Source organism: Tetranychus urticae, chromosome 1, assembly GCF_039701765.1.
Source record: "Tetranychus urticae isolate SD_2017Ah chromosome 1, NJAU_TeUrti_SD_1.0, whole genome shotgun sequence".
In the NCBI taxonomy this organism is placed as follows: Eukaryota; Metazoa; Arthropoda; class Arachnida; order Trombidiformes; family Tetranychidae; genus Tetranychus; species Tetranychus urticae.
This window is the reverse complement of record NC_142958.1, coordinates 31279958-31303952: the sequence shown is the minus strand read 5'-3', so window position 1 is coordinate 31303952 and position 23995 is coordinate 31279958. Positions and strand designations below refer to the sequence as shown.

Here is a 23995-nt window from a genome sequence, read left to right as displayed (position 1 = left end):
ATTTTTGGATCAATTTATAACATTTAATCATCTTTTACCTAATTTGACATCTAATCTAATGATCAAATAATTATTTCTGAACGACTGTACATGTGATTGAGTTGCGACAGATTTTTAACCATCTGACATTAGGTTTCTATTTTTTACTATAATTTGATCATTCATAACGTTATGTGTCAATGCGAAGCCAGTTTCATCAATGAATCATAATTAACAGATTTCCAGTTTAATCCTGTACATTAATTAACCTAGCATTACCTAATTTATCTCATATAGCTTTCTGGTTAACAAAAATTGTTCTGGCTCTGCAACTCTCCTTCTCTCTACCTTTATCTCTGTGTCTCTGCCTGTATATTGTAGACTTATTTTCGTTGGTCTGTATCAACAACAGCTATACACAAAGCTATCATCATCAAAACTGCTAGTTTATTCTTTAATGTGAATTATCAAATTAAATTAATCTTTTTATTATCATGATCAGTTAACAGTTGTCACCCTTGGTTGAGATTCCATAGAATTGTGATTAAAGAGTCTCAGATATTACTTTCTTTTTTAGGTGAAAAGCTACCAACATTGTAAACATTTGTTCCATATTGTTTCAATACATTTACTTTTCTCCAACAAGATTTATTTCTTTCAGATATTCAACTGTTATTCTGACACTTAATCTACTTTTTTAATCACTAATAGACATAGCTAATTCTGTCTTTAGTGATAATGATTTAAATTCATCCATTCACAGCTAACTGGTCTTCTTTAAGTTCATCACTCGGTTGTATTACTCTTGCAGAGTAACCCTGCTTTTTGTTTGGTTCATGTGATTGGGTTTACCAGTTGTTGTGTTTATTGTTGATGTTAACCATGTCTTCTAAATCATTGGATGATTCATTTGATGAATCGCTATTTGCTTCAGAAATAGTGTTGGAGAGAAAACAATCTCGAAAGGAATCTTCAAGCTATTATGTGTAAGTGCCATTTTTCGCTATCCTGTTCATTTCTGATCTCTTCTTCCAATCATCTTTCTATACAGAGACGAGTATATCAAAACATTCAAACAAGATAATTTCCTGGCCAAGTTGAAGAGACGAGCTATCAAAGGTGAATTGAGGAGTTGTCGCTTTCGAAGCATTGCTTGGAGGGTTTGTACCATTATTTTTCCGTTGTTAGTTTCTCTAGACTAAAATTAATTGGTGCTTTTTCTTCTTCTAGATTTATCTTGACTGTTTGCCTGATCGATCTGAAGAATGGGTAACAACAACACGGACATTCAGAGAAGAGTACCAGGCTATTCGCAATAAATATGACACAAATCCATACCGTAATAATAACCACAATTTCGAGGAGAACAATCCTCTTTCTCAACAAGAATCGGTAAACTTCTGATCAGCTGATCTTGCATTATCTTTTACTGACTGGCTTAGTTTCTTTTCTATCCACCCAGTAAACTTGAAAATGCACCAACCTCTATATATTATGATCTTTCTCTATTGACAACTATAAATTTCATATGTTTCTCTTACACAGAGTGTTTGGAATAAGTATTTCCAAGATAACGAGTTGAAAAATACTATAACACAGGATGTTGTCCGAACATTTCCTGAGATTGATTTTTTCCAAAGCTCAGTAATGCAAGAAATGATGTGCAATATTTTATTTCACTTTGCTCGGGAAAATCCTAAGATCACTTACAAGCAGGTACGATTTTCGTCACTACATTTTATAATATTTTGGTATATTCCATGCATACTTTAAATTCAATTTTCGTGAATTTTGCCTAACTTGAGCCAAGCTCTCAAGATAATTTTATGTTTATCGTACTTATCTAATCACCATTATCATAGAGTACTAATGAATTTTTTTCGCTGAATCTTTTCTGTTTTCCCAGGGAATGCATGAGCTTTTGGCCCCCATCCTTTTCGTGGTAAACTCAGACCAGCAAGCCTTATTACATGCAAAAGAATTGCACCTTCTAGAGTAAGCTATTTCTAATTTGATTTTTTTATTGCATTCAAAATCTCCTATTCATTTTATTTTTCTATTTTTTTAGGAGTGCTGATGAATCTACTCGGTAAGCGATAATAGTTGTGACAATAATAATCATTATCGTGATATTGTTTTCATTTATGGTATCCAATTTATTATTTCTTTACAGAAATGAAATCGAAGAGCTTCTCAATCAAGAATATCTCGAGCACGATACTTATATCATGTTCCGACAAGTTATGGAAACGGTTGAACCTTGGTATAGTCATGAAATGATTTCATTCAAAATGGATTCCATCAACTTTGAGCCATTCTCAACATCCTTAGAGCCTAGCTCGTGTTCCGTCTTAGGAATCAAACTGAGATTGATTTATGAAAAAATTTTGAAAAGAGTTGATTCTGAATTATTTTTCCATCTCTTCAACATGCAAATCGAACCGCAAATATTCGGAATGTAAGTAAATTAAATCAAGATGAAAATAAATAAAAAAAGCGATTAAAATAACTAATTTCTTTCCTTTCAGTCGATGGTTAAGACTACTTTTTGGTCGTGAATTTTCTCTGCAAGATCTTCTAGTCATCTGGGATGCCATTTTCTCGGATGGAATTTCCTTTTCCTTATGCGATTACATATTTACCGCTATGTTAATAGTTATTCGCGATTTACTTCTTTCCAGTAATTACTCTCAGTGTATGAATCATTTAATGAGATATCCAAGTGTACCTGATACTCAATATATTCTTGATTTAGCTCTTCACTTAAGAGATCCTATTGTAAGTTAATTTTAACAATTTAAATTTGTAAAAATTCAATCCGACCATAACTAATTGACTGTTTATTTTTCCCCTCAAAGAACCACCCTGAGCCTCATGGGTACACAGTCGGGGTCCATCCTATCGAAGTGACACCAAGTCCTATCCATGTCATTCTTCCTGACGTAATTGAACAAAAACCAGTTCCTTCAACGAGCTCATCATCTCGAGAAATATCTGAACGAAACACCGATTCAGCTAAAACACCTAACCGCCCTAAAACACTGCCTATATTACAAGTTAACACTTCTAAAAATCAAGTTACAAATCAACAAAAAAGTAGTATCAGTGAAAAACCACAATCTGGACAATCACATGCACACCAGCTTCAACCAGTATCGCAGCGACAATCCCAAAATGGATCATCCTCTCCCACAAAAGTAGTGGATCATCCACTTGCACATCCTTTGTCTTCTGATGATGGACCTTCTTCTGGTTATTCACCACAACTAACTCCCAGTTTTCCTTCTGTTTTGTTCAAGAAAAAAACTCAAGAAATGAAATCATTCAACAAACCAACAAATCTCAATGGAAAAGAGCTAGACTATTGTTGTGAACTGTTAACCAACCAAATCGATATTTTGCAGAAAACTTTAGCTGAAGAAGAGCTCAAAAATAATGATGTTATCTTTCTCGCCGTTGCTAAACTTAAAATCGCAAGAGACCTTCTTAAAGGTACCTTAAAATTGAACGAGATTGATTAGATAGTTTTTGATAATTTTGTTATGAATAAGCTGCTAGTTTGAATTGCTTTTGAAGACATTCAAACTGTCTTTTTTTGTAAATTGTTGAAACAGGAAAATGATTTTCTCAATCACCATATTTTCATTACTTTTGCATCTGACAGTATTTGTTGACAATTTTGGGGTAAAAGAAAATAGCAGAAAATAAATGCTATGCATATTTGTACTTTTATTTGCAACCTTTGTGTTTTTACATAGTTAAAACTCTCAATTCTTGTCAACAAAAAATTGATATAATTTAAGGCACTCGTAATAAACTTTGATATATTCACAAAACAGAAATACAAATTATAACAAAATTCAGATAAAATATTGACAGTAAGTTCAGGTTAAATACAGGACCCGTTGAAGTTTTGAGAAACTTCTAAAAATATTAATACTTGAGATAGATATGGCGTTATTGATGACCAAATATTTTAAGTGATGGCATTATTATATTATAGTTACTTAAATGCTTCAGCTATTGCTATGGTTTTAACCATTGATGAAAAATATTTTTTGTGTTAATTTCCCGTTCTCGATAGCTAAGGAAATTAACAATTGATCTTTTTATGGCTATGGCTTTTACTAGATAAATATCAAGATTTTGTCTCAGTCAAAGTTCCATAAGCAATTTTAGACTTTTCCGTGAGCGCTGTAGTTTCTGGTGGAGTAATATCTCGACAGCGATAAGTGTATAAAGCAAACAAAATGCCACCCAAAGTGATTGACAAATATGATACAATAATTAGGATCCAAAAGTTTTCCAACGCAGGAATAAAAGCAACTACAGTGAATTTGGTCAATTCAGCAAAAATATTTACACTGGTTTGTACTCCGCCAATTAAAGCCGGTTTTGTGGATTGTGTTTGAATCAATTGGTTAACTGACAAGTCAATAGTCCAAAGGCCAGCACGAGAAACAGCGATACCAATGAGGAACAGAATAATTGGAGCAGTCATAGAACCCCAGTTCCATCCGAACCAATTTGGACTGATAGCGATTACAAGACATAATGATAGAGCAAGTAAATCAATTGTGTATCCAATAAGACCAGTTAATCGAAGGCCAATACGTGCTGCAGACCATTGGAAAACCAGGGTACCCAGAATACCGAAAATAGCTCCAAATAAGCTTACTATTCCAATGAGTCCTTCCTCAACACCTTGACTTGTCATGAAACCAACGGTAACTGAATCAAAGCCCAAAATTGATAGATAAACTAAACCAAAGGCTACTCCAGGAAGAGAAAAGGATTTCCAATATTTTTTCAAAGCATCGAAGTCAAAGAAACTCAGTTCATTGCTCAGCTCAGGCTTGTCTTTTTTGGGCTCCAAAAGAGCAGGAATACCTTGATTGTAAAGGGATTTGAGAACTGCATATTCGCCAAATCCTGAGAAAGCATTCCAGACCAAGAAAAACACAGCAGATGCTAATTCTGAGAATTGCATCAGAAAACCGACCAGGAAAGGAGCAACAGTTTGACATGATAAGTCTATTCGCCTTAACATGGCATTTAGATCTGTTGGAAAAAGGAGAAAACATAGAAATGTCAATTAGCAGGATTTTCATTAATCAATTGGTTCATTCTTGTTTTGATTTGACTTATCAAACTATCCATGAGCTAGATATAACTGATTAGCAGAGTTACGTGATCAAATTTAACATGAGCCAAATAGTAAACAGGAGTTTGAACTCATTAGGCTCATTCACTGATGAAAGTAATAAATAAAAAAAACATAGTAGAGATCTCATTTTGATTAGATATTGCAACCACTGTGATCGATTCAACTAGCTTATCGATATTATAATACCGGAAGATTTCCAATTTTTGTTGGATTTTTCCGTTCATCTAGCATCGACAAGTATTTGAAGGTAAACAGAGTTTTTTATCACTGGAACCATGATTTATCTATACAACTCGCTGATCGCTCATTCAATCTAAAGCTTAGTGCAAAAGTATTGGGAAAATTCAATTTAACTATGAATAATGACGATTTGACTGTATTTATCAGGGTTTTGAGTTCAAACACAAATTGCTAACTCACTTTAAAACATTGATTTGAATAGAAATCTCAAAGATCTCTTTATTAATCAGTTAACTGCCATATTTTGGACAATTAACCTTATAATAAGAGTTATAAATGAAGTTCAAGTTTTCATTAACGGATCTTGAAAATCTTATAGTAGGAACAAGATACAACATTGAAATCGGGCCTAACTAATCTGCAAGAAATAAGCTATGAAACTAAACTATGATGCTCGAGTGATCTTTTGTAAATTTTCAAATGAATTGCAAATTTTTGATTGAAAATTTGTGAAAGTTCAATTCCCAATACTTTTGCTACCATAAAATAAGGGAAGGACACCAATTTAATGCTTGTAAGCTTTATAATGAGGATTTCAAATTATATGATCAATGCCTTTTGGAAACATGAGAAATATTATTAAAGCAGGATGAACGAATACTAGCTCTTGACCTTGATGGAAATTTCGATCCATCATCAATATATATTCGTATAACCTGGACTCACCTGTTAATCTCTTTTCATCTTCAGCTAGCGTCACGAGCCAATCTTTTTCCAGGCAAAGCGTATAGCCAGCGCTCGTTACTTGGGAAATTAAGGAAAATCCCACCAATACGATGGGTGCCACGAATGCTATAGCCTAAGTACAAAATACAGAAAAATCGATTATCATTCTTGTATTATGATTGTAATGGTATACACACAAGGATAGGTTTAGAGCATCAACAAATACAACTGTACTTGCAACAAAAACACTGCAATTTGAGAGTTACATTAAATAAAGCTCAGTAAACACGAAAACCTATTGAATGGAAATTAAGTTGAGATGAGATAAAATTAATTTACATTTCTAATTGATTCGTCCTCAATCTGGTCTTGGAGAAAGAAAAGAGCGACAAAAGCTGAACTGATAACCACAGCACCATTCTGAATGATGAGACATATTTTTACTTCTTGAATCCTTGAAGCTTTTGTTATCCAACGACCAAATATTGGAGCCAAAATAATAGTAGCACTTGATGCGAGGATTCCTTGGATAGCAGTTAACAATAACGATGAAGGATACAATTTAATCAAATATAGTCCGATTGCAAATTCCCAAGTTCGATCACCCTGTATCCAACAAACGAAACGACCACCAAAAATGAATCACAAAACACATTTCCATTGTAAAGTAAGATTTTTGCACCAAATGAAAAAAGAAACAAAATGTTAGACTGATTCAGAAACGGTAATTGATTCGCAACTTAGGCAATAATCAGAATTAAATATACTTTCGTGGGACAATTAACACTGAAATCAACACTCAGAGCTTAATATAAATGTATTAAAAATTAATATCAATGTTTAATGTCATAACTTTTCATTGATATCCATTTCTTCACTTACAAGACTTGTTAGAGCAATGCTCTCTCACTCCACCTGGTAACATTATTTAACAGAGTGCCTCAATATTTCTGATTATAACTATAAATTACATTTCAATTGTTTTAATTTAAATACTAACCCATGATGACAATAAACGATTTAGATATAATTTATAACGATAGTCCATAATACAAATCAGTCAACGCAGTAATTATTATTGGCTTATCCAGCAAGCAAGTAAACATTAAGAGGTAAAATTGTAACATGAAACGTTTAATAAGAAATGAACTGTAAACCAAATTGTCTTCGCTATTTATTTAAATTGCTACTTTGCTTTGTTACCTCTCTAAATTGTTTTTAATTTACTTATGTATTAACTCACATTGATTAACTTGTTTTTGTTTTCCTAGTTTCTCACTGAACAATCAATATCTCACTCAGTGAGCTACAATTTTTCCATCAAATTTATCTTCTATTATTTCATTGATTTGCAGTGACGATAAAGTTAGTCACATTGACTGGATTAATTGCTCAGCTTTACCGTCATGGTTAATCCTTGATGTTGATCAGTCCTAAACAGAATCGAGAAAGTAAATCATCTGAACAGTAACAGCATATTGAGACTCGATGATTGATAATTCATTATAAAACCAGACAAAAGACGCATAGAAACTACTAGATTGTTTACAACTTAACTAATAAGCTTAACAATTAACTCCTTTCTGATTAAGTTAAACCATTTAATCAAAAGAGTTAATTAATACCATAATTTGCTTTAAAACAATAGACTTTTCTTTCCGTCTGTCTAAAACTGATTACGATGATTTATCATCATTTGTATCAAATGATTTTTGATTGTTTATGATCAATTCAAAAGGATTTGATTCCACAAATGGAGTAAATATAATGGATGATTAAAAGAGAGTTATCATCAAGTTTCAACAGGAAATATCAAGGTGCAGGTTAAGTCAAGATTTGCTGATTGTTTCTATGTAAGGCTGATGTCAAGTGACAAAGTCGATCACAGAAGCTAATGTTGATCACCTTTGATTAGTTCAGCCATGAACATGAATAGATCAGCTTCAACCAAATGCCAAGAGATTATCTTTATGATTTTTATTATAAATCTGTGTCTAACGGTTTTAGCTCGAATACAATGGAATTAGTTTAATCTGCCAAAAATGTGAGAAATGAAGACTTCTGTGCTTTAACATGACTTTACGATTTTATTGTTGAAAATCATTTGTAAATTGTGACACTGGATTTGAATCTGAAAAATTAAAAAACAAACAAATTAACTTGATAAACTTTAACAAATTTCGGAATCAAATATGAAAATATTAGCTTCCAAAAAATTCAACAGGTGCAGCAACGATTTGATGATGATTTTGACTGTGTTGGTTATAAATTTCAGGACGCAATAGGCAATTGAAGAAAGATTTAAATAAGCTTTGTTATCACTGTTTGATCCGAGGAAGATTTGGATAATAAATACAAATGGTAAAGAATTGTGAAATTGACCTTTTCAATCTATCATGAACAAGTTTCATTCGATTGAAGCAACTGCCAATAAAGGTATTTTTCTTCATCAGAGATTTCATGGGATGAGATTAATTGACGATACTTGCAAACTCTGAAAGGCACTTTGACGAAATTGAAACCTTTGTGATGATGAAGTTTGATATGAGCTTTGGAAGCAACCAGACCAGTTAAATAAATATCTTCCATTCGTAAAAAATTGGTTGTTAATGAAGCTTGGTACAATTTTGTATATAAATTAGTTGCTCGGTTGACTAACAAATAAGCAGTTCCACTGAGATAATTAGGAAAATATCGACCAGGATATTGATTTATTGGGACAAACCATTTGTTCTTCTCATCACGAATTGGTTTTGCTTTTGAGTATAAATGACCATGAAGACCTGGTTCAAGTTTAGGTATCGATGTAAATAACAAAGGTACATTGATCCACATATCACTGTCTGTTTTGAGTATGGAAATAGCATCTGGACAATAGGCTGATGCCCAATCGATCATAGATAGAGATTTCCTGGTTAAATTATCATAACTATCTACAAATGATGAATCAATAATCAAATCTCGTTCTAGGGATGCTTCCAAGGATACCATTCGCATTATTTCCTCATCTTCAGATCGAGCAATCAGAAAACCATAAGACAGACCAGGTAATTGGTAAGAGCCCCAAGTTTGCCGAATAACATCTCTAGTCTCTCGATTTTCAGGTCCAACCATGATAAGTACAATTAATTTTTTGATTCCTGGTGGGCAAATTTTGTCACCGATACTCGTATAGCTGGAGTTAGCTTGGTTGGTCTCGTTTAAAGTTCTGATTAGTTGAAACGGGAAATCACTATTCGGGGTGACTTGATCCTGGAAATTAGTAAACTGTCGGTGGTGAACTGAGTATATTTGACGAGGTAATGTTGGGTTTGTTTGGTTGAGAATGTGAATAATACAGATAACCATAAGAATTGGGAGCAAAGTTAAGAACAGTTTGCTTTTATTTCCCATCGAAGAAATTTGTTGAAAGATTATCTGCCTCATTGAACGCGCTCAAAGAGCAACTTGCGTTTTGCCCAAAATTCATCAGAAACATTAAAAACTTTTGGTTGTCTCAAAGGTCACAATAATTGACTGATTTCAAACTTTCCATGATGATAGTAGGAATGTTTTATGATGTGTCTATTTACAGCTGTTAAATTGGAGCAATCAGGATGACTAGTAACTTTTATCAATGTATCAGTAGAAATGTCATGATATCAGGCGTAATTTGTGTCTGCAAAAACAGATTAAAAAGAAAAATATATCAATAAGATGATTATTCAGCAGCATACGAAAATACAGGTGAATACAATGGACATTTTGAATAATAGAGCAATTATCAAGTTTTATTGATTCAAAGAATCAATCGGAGTTAGTTGGTTGGTGCACAAATAAATTATTTTTAAGGGTAGATTCACATTGGAGACAAGCAAAACAACAGTGAAAAGGATTGATGAGCTAACTTTCACAACAATTCAAATTTGAAAAATTGTTAACAAGCTGGTAAAATAATTAGAGGTGATAATATTATAGAAACATATGATATACCAATTAAATGAAACAAAACATCAAGGTCTATGAGAAAAAACGTCGTGATTGAATCAATTCGTGAGAAAGTTATAATTCACCGTTACAGTGAGAACATATTTTGACTTTGAATTTTTGATGAAAAGTGAGTGAAAGAAAGAAAAAGAGGAAAACAATGAGTTTTATTTTGATTAACGTTTTATAATGAAACAGAATAGAGCACAAAATAAGAGAACACTGGAAAAATGGAAAAAAACTGATAAATTCAATTAAGTTACCCCTAATTGAGAACAGATGAACAAAGAACAAGAAAAAAATGCAAATAAAAATGGTAAAGGAAGGAAGAGTAACAACTAAAAAGGTCAACTCTGAGTAACAGTTGAAAAATTGAAGTGAAAAACAGTTTCTATCAAGATAACAAATTGTCTGTTAATGCAGACAGAAATAACTTATAACTAATATTTTCAACGGTTATTTTTGATTTTCCTAGTCTTAAATTAATCCCTTTACAATCATTGGTCAAATCAACACTGACTTTGAATTTCGTTTATTTTAACCGATTTTGTAAAATCTTTAGACAACCAACTTTCTTATTCATTTGATCACCAAAGCCTAGAATGACAAAACGATCTTTTCTTTGTTAATCCAATGTGTGTTATCTTCCATATTTGAGAAGTTTCTGCGTCATTTTGAAGACTTCAAGACATCAACAGTGCTTATTCCAAATCATGGAATGTGAATCATCAACATTCTTGTTCTAAACTCTAAATGTTTGTAGAAGTGTTAAACGATAAAATATAAAATTGTGATGTTAATCAACGTTCTTTGGTCTTGTTGGTGTCAACACTTACGAAAATTCACTTTGGAATCAATGCAGTAATAACCAGATGATCAAGAATGTCTCTTTCAAGCCTTGAAAGCCTTAATGGTTCAGCTGAATATTGTCATTGCTGTGATTAGAGACGTTAAATTTTCTTAAAACGATGTCGAGTCAAATGGATGTTGAATTACAAATGATTGAAAACATTGTTTAAGGTAACTATTAGTTAAAGATTGGTTGAGACAGATGGAAATATTGTAACCATCACTGCCAAAAGTTTTTTTTACACTAACCATGCATAGACAGTTTGATGACAAGGCCAAGGGATGGAAATCACGATGAGTAACGAAGAAAAATTTCCAAAGCTGAGTTATTTTCGTGTTGAATCAGTAATGAAGTGTATAAAATTACTCTCATGATTCTTATTGTTTTTACTTTCTTTTTTCTAACCTTTTTTTCGTGTATTTACTTTAGGGAAACTTCATGGGTAAACTATTTACAAGTGATAATGTTGACATAAATTAAGCGAACAGTGTCAAGAAGCTAATTTGGATGCTGTTGGACAATATTCACCATTAATTCAAAGGAAAAGGAAATTAACTAAAGAACCAGCCTAAAGAGGAAAAATAAATGTACCGGTAATGGTTAAAGTAGATTACTGGATGTTTTAACAAGAAAAAAGTGTTTACTTTACGAGCTTCAACCAATCTGCCAAAAAGTCAAAGTGTGACCCTAAACCTAAAGGATACCAATTATATAGCTTTTCCTGCCTCATTATCTGGAAATATCTTTATATTTCTTCAGAAAACTAAACATGATGAGAAAGAGCTTCTCCGCCATTCAAGAATTATTGAGATTCAGAGGTAACGTAATGGATAAAGTTATTAATACATCTGAGGTTTGATTGGTCAATTAAAGAAATGGCTCAACATTTAGAAGACATTAAAGGATCGCTGGTCGAGCTGTTGGACAAAAGATATTTTAACCAAATTAGGATAAACACAGTTATTTGATCCTGAAATAGCAAGCTTACCAATCACTTATATTTACATGGATTACCTAATGATGGATTGGATAACCAGCCAGGCTTGGATTGAGATACAAACAGGCAGCAATACTTTAGAACCAATTTGCAATCTTTAATGTCAAACTATTCATATCAAGTTCCAGCTTGGACAAAGAGTTCGGACAGTAATTTGCAGTTGGCAACGGAAATGCTGTTGATTCAGTAATGATCTATCTTTAGACTTAATTTGGATCTGATCTTGGAATTGAATGGATATTAAAATTCTTGCATCAATCAAACAACAATGAAATGACAAAATGAATGACAATTACTTATGCCACCAAACTGCTGATGATCATTGTTGATTTTGAATAATTAAGATTAGCATGTCCTTGTCCTAAATGCGATACTAATTGAAAGATTTGGTTAATTCCTCTAATACTGATACTCATCGTTAAAGGTGGTGAGACAATGAAAAATGCATTTCACTAATTGGGTTAATTGATTAGATCATTTATATTACATATTATTTGTGAAAGGCATAAATCAGACAGAGTTATATGATTTTTTTATGTAACCAACTCATGGAACGCATGAATGATGGACAAAATTTCAAATCTAATTGTTACACATCTTGATCAATAGCCATTAATCAATTTGCTATTTCAAATTAGTGGAAACATGGAATGAAATTACAACTGATAATATAAAATGAAACATTGAGCAACAGTTACAAGATGAAATGGAATACAAATGATGAATAAAACTCATTGCATATTAATAAAAGCGTAGTTATACACTATGCTAATCATTCCAAGTTGTATCAAAATGATTTACAGGCAATAAGATAAATTAACATGAGCTCAGCCCAAATGGTTCAATAAATTTTCATCTAAAATCCTATCATTAAAAAAGAACAAAATCTTTTCATATAAATGATAATTCTCATGATTGTCATGAAAACCTAAAAATAAAAATATTGATCAATAAACATTAAAACATCACAATAATCCAACAACCAACCAATATTAGGATATTAACAAATTTTCTGGTCATCAGTTGACATGAGTTGCTAATTAACGATGGTTATCTGTTGTACATTGATTGGGTTTACCAGAGACTTAACTAGTAATGGTCAAACGTAAAGGTCTAGACTGACCAATAAAGGTGATAATCAATAACAACAATAGCTGTTACCTTAACAATATGGATCTTGTTGATGAAATTGTTTCGCTTCATTATTCAAACCATTTAACGATAATATCGATTGTCTAATACATTTTGGATAAAAGATTTACAATGAACTTGAGATTTAACAGCCATTTTGTTCATTTCAGTTGACATTTTTTCACCATTTTCAACTTTCTTTTCACTTATAACAATAATAAATGTCAGATAATGATTGAAAATTTGAAAAATTTATTATCCAACTTGTTTCCTTTCAATTTAATCATTTTCTTTGCATTTGATGAAGTACAATGAATTCATGTGTAATATGTTTGGTAAGTTGATTAGTTTGAATGGTAAGAATAGCCCAAAAGAAACATGTCAATGTCATTGATTTGATTGTTAACAGTTGCCAACTGTCAAGTTCTGGTAAAATTTGACTCTAATTCATTGTGAAAATGTCAATTTGATGAGACGTTTACACATTAATGATGAGATTAATACAACAATAACAATTAATTGTTGTTACATTTCTCAATAATATAGCTCTTTGAGTTTCACGTTTTTAAATTGTTGGTTGTTTGTTTTAATTTGCTGGCTTAATGTTTTTTTACATTTCAAATGTTTCACTTTTTATTAATCTAATTGTAATGTTAAAGAAACAGTTTATTGAAAAAAATACCAACAGTTTGGTAATTACTAATGGCTAGCAATTAGATTAAGCATTTTGTAGTTTAATTTTGCGACTTTGTCTTCTACAATAAAACATTCCTGGTTAAATAGTTTATCATTACAATTAGTAAGGTGAACATGAATTGATTTTTACTCGTGGAAAGTGTTGAATGTTAAAGATAATTGCTGAACTTCGAACCAATCAAGCATCTAAATTGGTAAAGAAAATTGTAAAATGAAAAAAAACTCACCTTTTTGTCTTCCAGCTGACAAATTGTAACTATTGACACCAAGCGATGAACTATCAGAACTTTGTTGATTGCAATTGTGTTGTTGAAACACTGATTGGTAACTGGATGTAAGCTATATGTGAAACAGAGGTAAAAATAATGAGGTTTACTGGTTGATAGAAATGTGAATTGATTTATTGATGTTCAGCTGTTAACTGGACAACCTTGAATATATTGTGCTTTAGCATTCAGCTGATTATTGGAAATGTAAATCACAATGATTAAGGTTGATTGGGATGAGATTATAAATATATGGGCAGAAATCAGGAGCATCATGAACAGCCTACAAATAGATTCACAATTTAACCTCTAAGAGTTGTTTCTCTGTTTACAGTGGTAAGAGTTTTATGAAAAAATAGATCATCTTACTGATTAATATTGCAGTTGGATCAAAACTATTACTGAAACCGAAGAGAAAGGATAATTCTATTCTTTGATTGAAATTAAATTGACATCTATCTGGAAAATATGAGTAATAGACGAAATTGAAAGATTAAACTTACTTTGGTTTCACTTTTTCTGGTTTACATCGAGAGCATTACCAAGTTTCATTGCACAACACTGGTTTTGAATTTTAACCAGATTGGGTCTCAAGAGTTGGTTTACAAATGTGGCCAACCAGGAATACACATTTTGTTGTTTGTTGAAACCAAAGAGATTCACTGATAATCAATTATTAATGGCGATTTTATCAGGTTAATTTATCCACTTGTTTGGGCTCCACTAACAGTTATGTTTCATGATATGCCAAGGAACCAATGATTTGGAAAATCAGATAAACCAAATAAACAATGTTTCAACTGATTCTGCTATTTTAGTGGAAGCAGATCTTCAGATTTGAAGAAATAAACAGAAAATTACCAAAATATTTACTTGATAAAATAAACCACACTAATTGCGATGATGGTTGGTAAGAAAATGTTGAAGCAGGTTGTTACTTCGATTTCAGTAGTTGACACCTTTAATTAACTTTTTTGAATGGACACAAACAGTAGTGGTGAAAGGCACATCAAACAATCAGAAAAGTTGACAGTTTCAAAGCTGAAAAAACGAGACAAGCTTATTAATTTACAATTTGTTTTCTGTTGATTTTGAACGATTATTTTTTTGGTTCGAAAGATGTTCACATGTATTGTTTAAATTAAGCTGGAAATACTGGAAAAAATTTCTTCAAATTTATTAACACATATTTCTTGACTGTTAATGAATAGGATGACTTAAGAGTTGGAAGAGTTGAATTTGATTGTCAAAATTTGTTTATTAATACATGATCGACTTGATGTTAAGGTTTGATGGCTGGTTTAAGGCGCCATCGAGTAGCGCTATCTGGCGATGTAAAATTTAGATTAGAACGTTTTTTTCTGTTTATTTTTGTTTCTTTCAATATGAGTTTTTACTAATTGTGTTTCATTTATTTTTTCACCTAATTATTTAAATTTTATCTCGATTCTGATAGAGTTGATCACATCATGAAACTACGGGGAGAGGCTGTTGACATGAGTGTCGTTACTCAAGTAACAAGTAAGTTTTCTTTTTGTTATTTTCCCGCTACTTCAAGTGTTTTTGCTATTGTTTATTTTGAACATGTGTTTAATCGTCATTCTTTATTTTTCCATTTCTCTACAGGAATTGTCAATTTATTCGCTAAACAATCTAAAACCCTAGTTCTTAAATTTACTCAAGATCACATTTATATTTTGGCTGAACCAGAGGTTACTGAAAGAGCCATGAGATTATGGACCGAAATACCACAGTCTTCCCTATTTCAGCAGTACGAACTTGCTGGTATTCCCCCTGATAACGTTATCTATCTTAAGACTAAGTCAGAAAATTTGATGAACTCTCTCAAAACTTCAGCTTCAAATTGTAGATCTTTAAAGATAAAATTACGCCAAAGAACAACTCCATGTCTATCATTAGAATTTGAACAAACTGTAAGTTTATGCTCAATTCACGAGAGCGATAAGGTTTATTGAATTCGATTTTCTAATCTTCTTTTTTTCTAAAACCAGAGTCAGTTGACCAATAAAAGCCGGATTATATATAATTATATTGATGTCGAAGTTGTTTACAAGAGATACTGGAATCGTTATGAAGAGCCTAATTTACCACCACCTGATGTAATTATTCTCCATCACTAGTTAATTATTCAGCCATACATTTACTAATTTTTGTCTTGAAATTTCATATTTACAGATTACTGCAATTTTACCTCCTGTTGCTCACCTAAAAAGCTTCACAGAAAAATGTCGGAATATTGTTTCATTGTTGAATATTTCTTTGACAGCTTCCCGTGATCTAGTGTTTCAAGTTAAAGGAGAATCACTCGAAATAACACGCAAATTTACTAATGTAAACATAGAGGATGACCATAGGAGTTTGGCCTTTCACGCTGCTATTACTGTTGATATTAAAAGAGTAAACAATTTTTTCAAAGCCTTACACCCATCCTCAAATATTCAAGTCTATCTCAATCTTACAGACGAGCGCAATGCGCACTTTTCTTTCCTGCAAGATGGTATTACCGTCCAATTTGTGTTGCCACACATTTCTTGAAATTTTGTATTTTACAAGTTGAAAGTAAAAATTTAATTCTTACTCAATTAATTTACTCAGTTAATTTTATGTTTTACTTCTTTTTTTACAAAATTACTATGCCAGTAACTGAAATAGTCAATCAATAAAATTAATAATATTAAAATAATTTTATAAAAGAATAATATTAACGATGATGGAATTTGATGAGATAAGCGAATAGTTGCTTGGAGGAAATGAATGGATTAATTTCTTTCGGCACTTTCACCTTGTGGATTTGATCGACGTGCACCGAAAAGATTTGGCCTGGAACGACTTTTAAATAATGGATTAGAGTTTCGAGAGCGCTGTCGTTGATTGATTGGAGCACGTTCGGTGGTTGAAGATTCAGGTGCAGGTCTATCTTCATCAGAGGAATGATTTTCCGATGAACCAGAAATCAAAGGAGCTTCAGTAATAGAATCAGAATTTACTGAAACACTTTCTTCATTATTATTTCTACTTGATTCCTCCTTGTTTGTAATATCAGCTGAAGTTGGCTTTGGAGATGAAGAAGTGGTTTCATCTTCATTTTTGCGCCCTCGCAAGAAATTGGGTCGATTTCGAGTTCTTCCTCTAGACGATAATGAATTGAGTGATCCTGGTCTTCTAAAAGCGGTTCTTTGGGTTGTTTCTGGAGCTACTGTTGTAGTAGTCGTTGTGGTAGTACTTCGAGTCGATGGTGATGGTGATGACCCATAACGTCCACGAGATGAGCCAAATCGCCTTGGAGATGAAGTCGTAGAAGCTGAGAAAGAGGACGATGAGCGAGCAGTTGAAGGACTAACTGGAGCTAAAGTTGAAGATGATGCAGAGTGTGAACCGTCAGTGTCTTCTTTAACCTCATTGGCCTCAGTGACTCTACCAAAAGGTCGATTAGCTCTGTAAGGTTTACGAAGAGAGTTGCCATAATTTCTTGACCGAGGCTTTGAAGTGGTAGTTGGAGCAGTTGTGGTGGTTGTGGTGGTTGTAGTTGTTGATACTGATGGAGCTTTGGTTCGGTTTAATGTACTTAATCGATTAGATGGAGCACCAAATCGCCTTCTTGAACCAAAACCTGTAACAATAATTGAGTTTTATATTAAAATCATTTTTTAAATTTGCTACAATCAATAACTAACCTGGTCGACGACCTCGAGAATCATTTGGTTCCTCTGGAGCTTGAGTTGTAGTTGTGGTTGTCGTAGTTGTAGTTGTTGATGGTTTTGATGTTGTTGTGCTTGTTGATGGTGATGTTACGAATGGTGTTGCTGTTGATGACTTTGATTTAGCTAATTGTGATCCAGATGATAAATCTACTTGTAAAGATAAACAAGAATAGGTAAGAATCAACATTAAAAAATGACATCTCATCACTTTAAATTGCAATTCAACTTTGATCATCAATTGTTTGTACAAAAGTATACCAAGTGAAAGGATTTTTGCAATAAAAAAATGGTGATGTTGATGGTCTTAAACTATTAGGTATAATAATGGTTAAGTGACAACAAAAAGCGAAACCAAATAACAATTGTGACTGATCAAAATTAGGTAAATAATAAATGAATGCAAACAATTTGCATTAACTATTTTCTCCTCTATTGTTACCAGTTTTTGTTTGAATTTTAACCAAGCGATTTGATGAAGCGTGATAAACGCTCTCAACATGATCTTTATTATTAACTCTGATTATATTTATTATCATGATCATTATTATCTAAGCATAAATAATGTTTACTAAAAGCTTGGTATTACCTTTAAATACATCAGGTTATAACCTCATCAGACAAGTGCTCATTTGGTTAATTTGTTTACCCTTTTAAAGTTACAAAAAAATGAAAAATGGTAAATTATTGCTAAATTGTATCTTTCATATTGTATTAAGGTAACTATGATTAGCTGAACAATGAGAAAGTAAATGTTAAATTTGTATATTTCATATTTAAATGTCTATCTACAATCAACTAATAACTTGACAGGGCAAGCAAAAAAGATACTCAAATCTTTGTTGGTTTAATTTGATTGAAACTAAAATTGAACCCAACAAAATTTAGGTCAGTATTTTGAAGATTGTTTAGTTAACTGTCGACATAACCAACAAATAGAGATTTTTAATTTAATTTAACTCTAACATCTTAAGATATTTTCAATTCTGAATAAGATCTTTGCTCCATTTATTGCATTACAAACAAAACTCGTTCCATTCCGCAATCGAATATTTTTTCTCATCAATTCCAATTTATTCAAGAAATATTCGAAGTATCGAATCATGCCCATGAAATCGTTCGAAAATGGAAATTGTATCTTTGGTTTTTGTTGCTTTTTGCAAACTTCCCTTCAATTGGGAAAATATTTTCGAGTCGAATTATTTTCTTATGATTTCTTCAGAAATTTATAGCAAGTTCCAACATGCTACAGATTTATCTACTTGTTACATGATTGGTATTTTATTTTTTGGCTTGGAATCTTTCTGTGCGTTTATATGCTGTGTTTGTATGAAAAAAACGTTGTTTGAAGTTCATATGGAAGCTGTAGTGGAAGTTCATTTCAAAATTTGTTTTTGACGTGAATTTCGTATTTGAAAAGTTTGAGGCCAAAAAAGTTTTCGCAGTCGACAGGATTCGAACCTGTGCGGGAAAATCCCAATGGATTTCAAGTCCATCGCCTTAACCACTCGGCCACGACTGCTGATATAACATGCTGAAGAAACGGAATAAAAAACTACATTTTTCAAACATCAGTTTCTGTTGAACGTTAATAAACAATCAGCCGATTAAGATGATTGATGAGTTTCAATGAGAAGTCATGATTGTTGAATATGTTCAGAAACAGTTTATAACGTTACAAGTGCTGACCGAGTGGTTAAGGCGGTGGAATATAAATCCATTGGAATTTAGTCCACACAGGTGGACAGATTGATATTAATAATAATTCATCGCAAAAACCTTTTTATGATTAAATTGATGAAACTTGAAACCAAACAGCTAACAGTAAATGCAATTGCATTTTACAAGGTTAATAATTTTCTTGATGAAACTATGCAACATCTTGGAAATAATATAATGAGACTTTTAAAGTATAATAAACTTTGTCCAATATTAATAATGAACCAATCTGTTTTCCTGATTAAATTTTAGTTTTAACTTTGATTAAGACTCAGAGCATTTACAGCTTATATTTTTGGCCTTTAAAAGTATTTCAATCTTAAAAGTGGAATGTTTGTTACTTTAACAAAATCATGATGATTTTCTGTACAGTTTTAGTGATGATTTTATATGCAAATCTTGTATCAACAGACATCGAGGATCTAACAGAACAACTCGAAAAAGTTGCTTACGGCTATTCGTATCATGAACCAGACGAATATCCTTTTTTCGTTTCTCTTCAAGAAAAATATCCCCCTAGCCCAACAGGATACCGTCACTATTGCGGTGGATCCTTAATAAGTAAGCAAATCGTGGTAACAGCAGGTCATTGTGTTGAAGAGTAAGTTTCAAATGATTACCCGAATGTATCCTAAAAGATCCTAACTCGTTGTATCCCTTTAGTGAAGATGGGCTTGATGAAATTCGGATTTTACCAAACTATCGAAATTCGCCTTTTATCCAGGACTGGGATCTAACCTTCAAAATCGCACATTATGTGATACATCCAGGTTATATGGCGACAAACAACATCTCTAAAAATGACATTGCTGTTATACTAATGGACCAACCTGATCCTCGGCAACGTGCAACTATTAGACTACCCATCACTGAAACTGTACCTCTATGTGAACCAGTTACATTAATAGGCTTTGGCTTAATTGAAAACAATGTACGGCCAGATGAATTGCGGTCAGCGGTTTTATTCAGGCTTACTGATGAAATGTGCAGTCGTTACAACTTGCCTGGTGATTTTACTCCAGTTTTAGATCTTTGTACTGCTAATGCTATTGGATCGGGTATATGTAACGGTGACTCAGGCGGACCTTTAATTAGGAAACTTGGTAATAATAGTTATTTACAGGGTGTAGCATCTAACTCAGCCGATGAATGTGGCATTGATCCCATTACTAATTTTGTTAATGTTCCTCAGTATTTGACTTTCATTAATGCTGCTATGGTGCTGTTAACTCGTGATGAATTGAAATCTAATCAAAATGAATATGTTCGACATTCAATGGACTCAAAATGATTCAAATATGACAAATGAAATGATCAAATTAAATTCATTTATCGTATCATTGGATCATTAAAAATATTGGTTTGTTTTCGAGATTCAATTCAAGACAGGAGTCACAGGATTTTTTAAATTGTGTTTCTAATCGTTATTCGTGTCTATAAAAACAATTGGAGCCCCCGATCATGACTGATCGTAATTTTTTTCACTGAATACAATAAATTAAATCCATATTTAAGACTCTAATTCTTGATGAAAAACCATCGTCAATGAACAAAACTAAGAATAAAATAAAATCTGATTCAACAGCTGAACAAAATGAAATCTAACAAGCTTAATGATTTTCTCAAAAACCTGAGTTTCTAGATATCTCAAGTATTTTTTGTTCATGTCAAATCATGGTCATCATTTGGCCGCAGAAATTTCTTTAAGCATCCTTTCCCGCCTTAGGCGCCTTCATTTTATACAAAAATTTCATGCTTTGACTTTATTGTATAGATGTTTAGATTGATGCTACTCTTGTTCATTTTCATGTAATTGTAAAATCATCTTAAACTCAGTATCTTATAAACTTTCGAATTCAATTTCCCCAGTTCCTGAATTAAAATAGACTCATGTTAATCAAATGTTGATCAATTCAACGAAACATTTAACAAATGATCAGACAATCTTTTTTGGGGATACATTTAAAACATCTTTTTCCTCTACCGGGATGTTAATGCCAATCAACAAATAAATTAACTAAATCATCACATTAATCAAATGTTTAATTTCAAACTCTTTTTTTGTCTAATGAATATTTAACGTTAAAACGGGTCACATCGTGCTTCAACTTTTTATATACTTAATGCAGTTTAATCGAGTTCAATTTAACTTAAACCAACGCCAACTAATTTACCTTGCCAACATTAGATAAAAAATTGATTTGTATCAAATGCTATATTGTTATTGAGTTTATGAGTAAATTACTGAGACTTTTTAGAGCTGACGAAAAGAGATAATTTGTGTAATTTCACTTTAAACTAAATTGTAATTTGCAATTTTTGTTGTCATTTACTTACATTATGAACCTTTGATGACCATCAAAGATACTAGTTTGACTTACTAATAATATTTGAAACATAAACAACTGAAAAGTAAAGAGAGGATTGAGCTTACCGTTGGGTAAAGTGTGCCGATGATGATGATGGTTGTTAGTTAATAGCTCTGATGGTTTAGTTGATACCGATTGATCGCTGGAAGCGAATGGTGATCGAGTGACTGAAGGGCCTACAGAAGGAAATCCATGTCCAGAGTATGTCGATGGAGTTGAAGAACCAGGAATATGACGGAAAGCTTGACCAGGAAATTGGGGTGAGAATGAGTTTCCTCGTGCATTAAGGCCTTGAATGTTATTAACTCGAGGTGAATCATAATTGGGTCGGTTGTTCAAATTGGAACCATAGCGTATTACATTGGACACTGGATTGGGTGATGAGCTTGTCGTTTGATCGCCTGAAACTGAAACCGAGACTGACACATCAGTTGATGGTTTAGGTGGGTTGATTGATGAAGGTGGGGTCACTGATGAGTGAACATGTGTATCTATTGAACCTGAGATGGGGCGAGGTTGATAGTTAGCAAAGTAATTTGGTGAAGAGGATAAAGAGGACGAAGAAGATGATGAAGACGAGGAGGAAGAAGAAGAGGAACTATAGGAAGAGGGTAATCCAGAAGAGTTGAAAGTTGTCCATGATAAAGGTCGAGATGTTGAGCCACGTAAAGTATCAGAAAAATTGGGAAATTGGTTACGAGATGAAGATGACGAGGATGATGAGGAAGTTGATATTGTTGGTGATGATGAGGTTGATCCTTTAGACAATTTATTATCTGGTATTTTATCGTAACCCTCTAAACTTGGAATTGTGTCTAAACTTGAATCAGAATTTTTGACAACTCGGGTCATGGTTCCATTTTTACTATCATCATCATCATAATAATAATAGTAATAGATGACAACATCATCCTTTTTCCCTGTACTATTGGTTGGTGAAGATGAAGGATGAGATGCTGATGCTGAGTTTGAAACTGGTGATGAGTTGGTTGAAGGTAATGATGATCGAGTGACTTTATTTGTTTGATGTGATCCAGGTTGGCCTTGATCTTTGAAGGATGATGGATTAGATGATGAGGGTGATGAACGCGGCTCAACGGTTGACGTTAGAGATGAAGTTGGATAAAAGCGATTCAAGCGTTCCTCTGTTAACTCAGATCCATGAGATGAAGAGTGTGAATTTGAATCTAATGTTGAAGAAGCTCCTGAAGATCGACCCTGAGTTTGACTTGAAGAATGACCAGGTTTTGGCGGTGGGTTAATAGTGGCCGGTGGTTTCCATGTGATACTCTGATGGGGCGAAGCATTTCCACTGAGAACTGATATAACCTGTGGCTGGCGGGAAACAAGGCTATCACTTGATAGCGAGGAACCACTTGCTTGATAAGGTATTATGGAAGGTGAAGTGGTTAAGGAAGACGAAGATGGGTACTGAGGGAATCGGCGCACAGATGAGATTGGATCAGATTGAGTGTCTTCGGCTTTGGAGTATCCATCATTTGGATAATTGTTGATTTGAGAAGATGGAAATTGGTAAGTCCGAGAACCTCGAATTCCACCTTCTGAGATGGGATCAGGTGAATCTGCATCTAATGAGTATCGATCATCGTCCTCGTAAAGATTTGAATAGGATGTAGAGGAAGAACAAACGTTTAAACAAGTTGTTAACAAAATGGCAGTTAAAGGTGCATAGTTGAACCAATACATTATTGATTTGGCTTTAAAGTGATTTGTATTGGAAAATGTCTCGAAATGAGAATTAGTAACAATTTTCAAATAAATTTAAAGACAGTTAAACTAGAGTTAAGTTACAAATATCATATCACAAGTTATAACAAGGCAGTTGCTGGTCAAACAAACGGTTAGATAAGTTATGGAAATATTAGTCCAAATTTCACTCGGACATTCAATCGTAAAGGACAATTATTACACTTGTTAATTAGATTGTTTGCTCACTTGGTTAATAAAATGAAATTTAATTACGATAAAAATGATCAACTGTTCGGTTAAAAAGATAGAGAAACAAATGAAGGAAAACTGATTTTTGTTTGTTATTTGAGAGGTTGATTGAAAAGTGTGAGAAAGAAAGTTAAAGGGATGAGAAGTAAGATGTTGTCGTTGATTATGATGATGATGATGAGAGCTTGAAGTGGGCTGAAATATTCAGTAAAAAGATAGCGAAGAAGCCGGTTCCACGAAAAAACAACAAAAAAAACCAAGATCGCTAAGC

At 32.8% G+C, this 23995-nt stretch overlaps 5 protein-coding genes, 1 long non-coding RNA gene and 1 other non-coding gene across 9 annotated transcripts; 3 read left to right on the top strand and 4 right to left on the bottom strand.

Moving 5' to 3' along the window:
• The first annotated feature begins 372 nt into the window (after window positions 1–372).
• On the top strand, window positions 373–3711 carry LOC107361715 (TBC1 domain family member 5). The gene is made up of 9 exons (XM_015928584.3): window positions 373–965; window positions 1031–1139; window positions 1210–1371; window positions 1525–1695; window positions 1886–1974; window positions 2048–2068; window positions 2153–2437; window positions 2508–2757; window positions 2838–3711. Exons 1-9 carry the CDS (start codon window positions 853–855, stop codon window positions 3498–3500), a joined length of 1863 nt encoding a protein of 620 aa, XP_015784070.2. The 5' UTR covers window positions 373–852; the 3' UTR covers window positions 3501–3711.
• On the bottom strand, window positions 3689–7190 carry LOC107361716 (solute carrier family 40 member 1). Its single transcript, XM_089266452.1, has 4 exons — window positions 7053–7190; window positions 6392–6658; window positions 6053–6185; window positions 3689–5040 (listed from the first exon to the last, which is right to left on the bottom strand). Exons 1-4 carry the CDS (start codon window positions 7098–7100, stop codon window positions 4118–4120), a joined length of 1371 nt encoding a protein of 456 aa, XP_089122578.1. The 5' UTR covers window positions 7101–7190; the 3' UTR covers window positions 3689–4117.
• A 929-nt stretch (window positions 7191–8119) lies between these two features.
• On the bottom strand, window positions 8120–15196 carry LOC107361718 (beta-1,3-galactosyltransferase 1). Of its 3 annotated transcripts, none has more exons than XM_015928588.3 (3): window positions 14462–15196; window positions 13920–14031; window positions 8120–9710 (listed from the first exon to the last, which is right to left on the bottom strand). In XM_015928588.3, exon 3 carries the CDS (start codon window positions 9476–9478, stop codon window positions 8447–8449), a length of 1032 nt encoding a protein of 343 aa, XP_015784074.2. In that variant the 5' UTR covers window positions 9479–9710; window positions 13920–14031; window positions 14462–15196; the 3' UTR covers window positions 8120–8446. The 3 variants fall into 3 exon arrangements, with proteins under 3 accessions (XP_015784074.2, XP_089122579.1, XP_015784073.2); XM_089266453.1 differs by lacking the exon at window positions 14462–15196 and adding an exon at window positions 14328–14450; XM_015928587.3 differs by lacking the exons at window positions 13920–14031; window positions 14462–15196 and adding an exon at window positions 10025–10521.
• On the top strand, window positions 10610–12732 carry LOC149094959 (uncharacterized). The gene is made up of 2 exons (XR_016198043.1): window positions 10610–11038; window positions 11298–12732. It is a non-coding gene; the product is annotated as an uncharacterized LOC149094959 (long non-coding RNA).
• A 131-nt stretch (window positions 15197–15327) lies between the features above and the next one.
• On the top strand, window positions 15328–16561 carry Hus1-like (Hus1-like checkpoint clamp component). Its single transcript, XM_015928590.3, has 4 exons — window positions 15328–15479; window positions 15585–15892; window positions 15971–16078; window positions 16155–16561. Exons 1-4 carry the CDS (start codon window positions 15428–15430, stop codon window positions 16512–16514), a joined length of 828 nt encoding a protein of 275 aa, XP_015784076.1. The 5' UTR covers window positions 15328–15427; the 3' UTR covers window positions 16515–16561.
• On the bottom strand, window positions 16562–23782 carry LOC107361714 (uncharacterized). The gene is made up of 3 exons (XM_015928583.3): window positions 21831–23782; window positions 17654–17827; window positions 16562–17589 (listed from the first exon to the last, which is right to left on the bottom strand). Exons 1-3 carry the CDS (start codon window positions 23470–23472, stop codon window positions 16739–16741), a joined length of 2667 nt encoding a protein of 888 aa, XP_015784069.2. The 5' UTR covers window positions 23473–23782; the 3' UTR covers window positions 16562–16738.
• Window positions 19118–19199, bottom strand: TRNAS-UGA (transfer RNA serine (anticodon UGA)). Its single transcript has one exon. It is a non-coding gene; the product is annotated as a tRNA-Ser (tRNA).
• Window positions 23783–23995: the final 213 nt, after the last annotated feature.

Bases quoted from the DNA above. Each gene is read 5' to 3' on its own strand.
- LOC107361718 (XM_015928588.3), bottom strand. From the start codon at position 9,478: ATGAGGCAGATAATCTTTCAACAAATTTCTTCGATGGGAAATAAAAGC.
- LOC107361715 (XM_015928584.3), top strand. From the start codon at position 853: ATGTTAACCATGTCTTCTAAATCATTGGATGATTCATTTGATGAATCG. The intron at 1,372-1,524 runs GTAAACTTCTGA...TCTCTTACACAG, and splicing joins CTCTTTCTCAACAAGAATCG to AGTGTTTGGAATAAGTATTT. The intron at 2,069-2,152 runs GTAAGCGATAAT...ATTTCTTTACAG, and splicing joins AGTGCTGATGAATCTACTCG to AAATGAAATCGAAGAGCTTC.
- LOC107361716 (XM_089266452.1), bottom strand. From the start codon at position 7,100: ATGGACTATCGTTATAAATTATATCTAAATCGTTTATTGTCATCATGG. The intron at 6,659-7,052 runs GTTAGTATTTAA...TGTTGGATACAG, and splicing joins ATCGTTTATTGTCATCATGG to GGTGATCGAACTTGGGAATT. The intron at 5,041-6,052 runs GTGAGTCCAGGT...TTTTTCCAACAG, and splicing joins AGATGAAAAGAGATTAACAG to ATCTAAATGCCATGTTAAGG.
- Hus1-like (XM_015928590.3), top strand. From the start codon at position 15,428: ATGAAACTACGGGGAGAGGCTGTTGACATGAGTGTCGTTACTCAAGTA. The intron at 15,480-15,584 runs GTAAGTTTTCTT...ATTTCTCTACAG, and splicing joins TGTCGTTACTCAAGTAACAA to GAATTGTCAATTTATTCGCT. The intron at 16,079-16,154 runs GTAATTATTCTC...TCATATTTACAG, and splicing joins CTAATTTACCACCACCTGAT to ATTACTGCAATTTTACCTCC.
- LOC107361714 (XM_015928583.3), bottom strand. From the start codon at position 23,472: ATGTATTGGTTCAACTATGCACCTTTAACTGCCATTTTGTTAACAACT. The intron at 17,828-21,830 runs GTAAGCTCAATC...CTTTACAAGTAG, and splicing joins TCGGCACACTTTACCCAACG to ATTTATCATCTGGATCACAA. The intron at 17,590-17,653 runs GTTAGTTATTGA...TTATTGTTACAG, and splicing joins TTCTCGAGGTCGTCGACCAG to GTTTTGGTTCAAGAAGGCGA.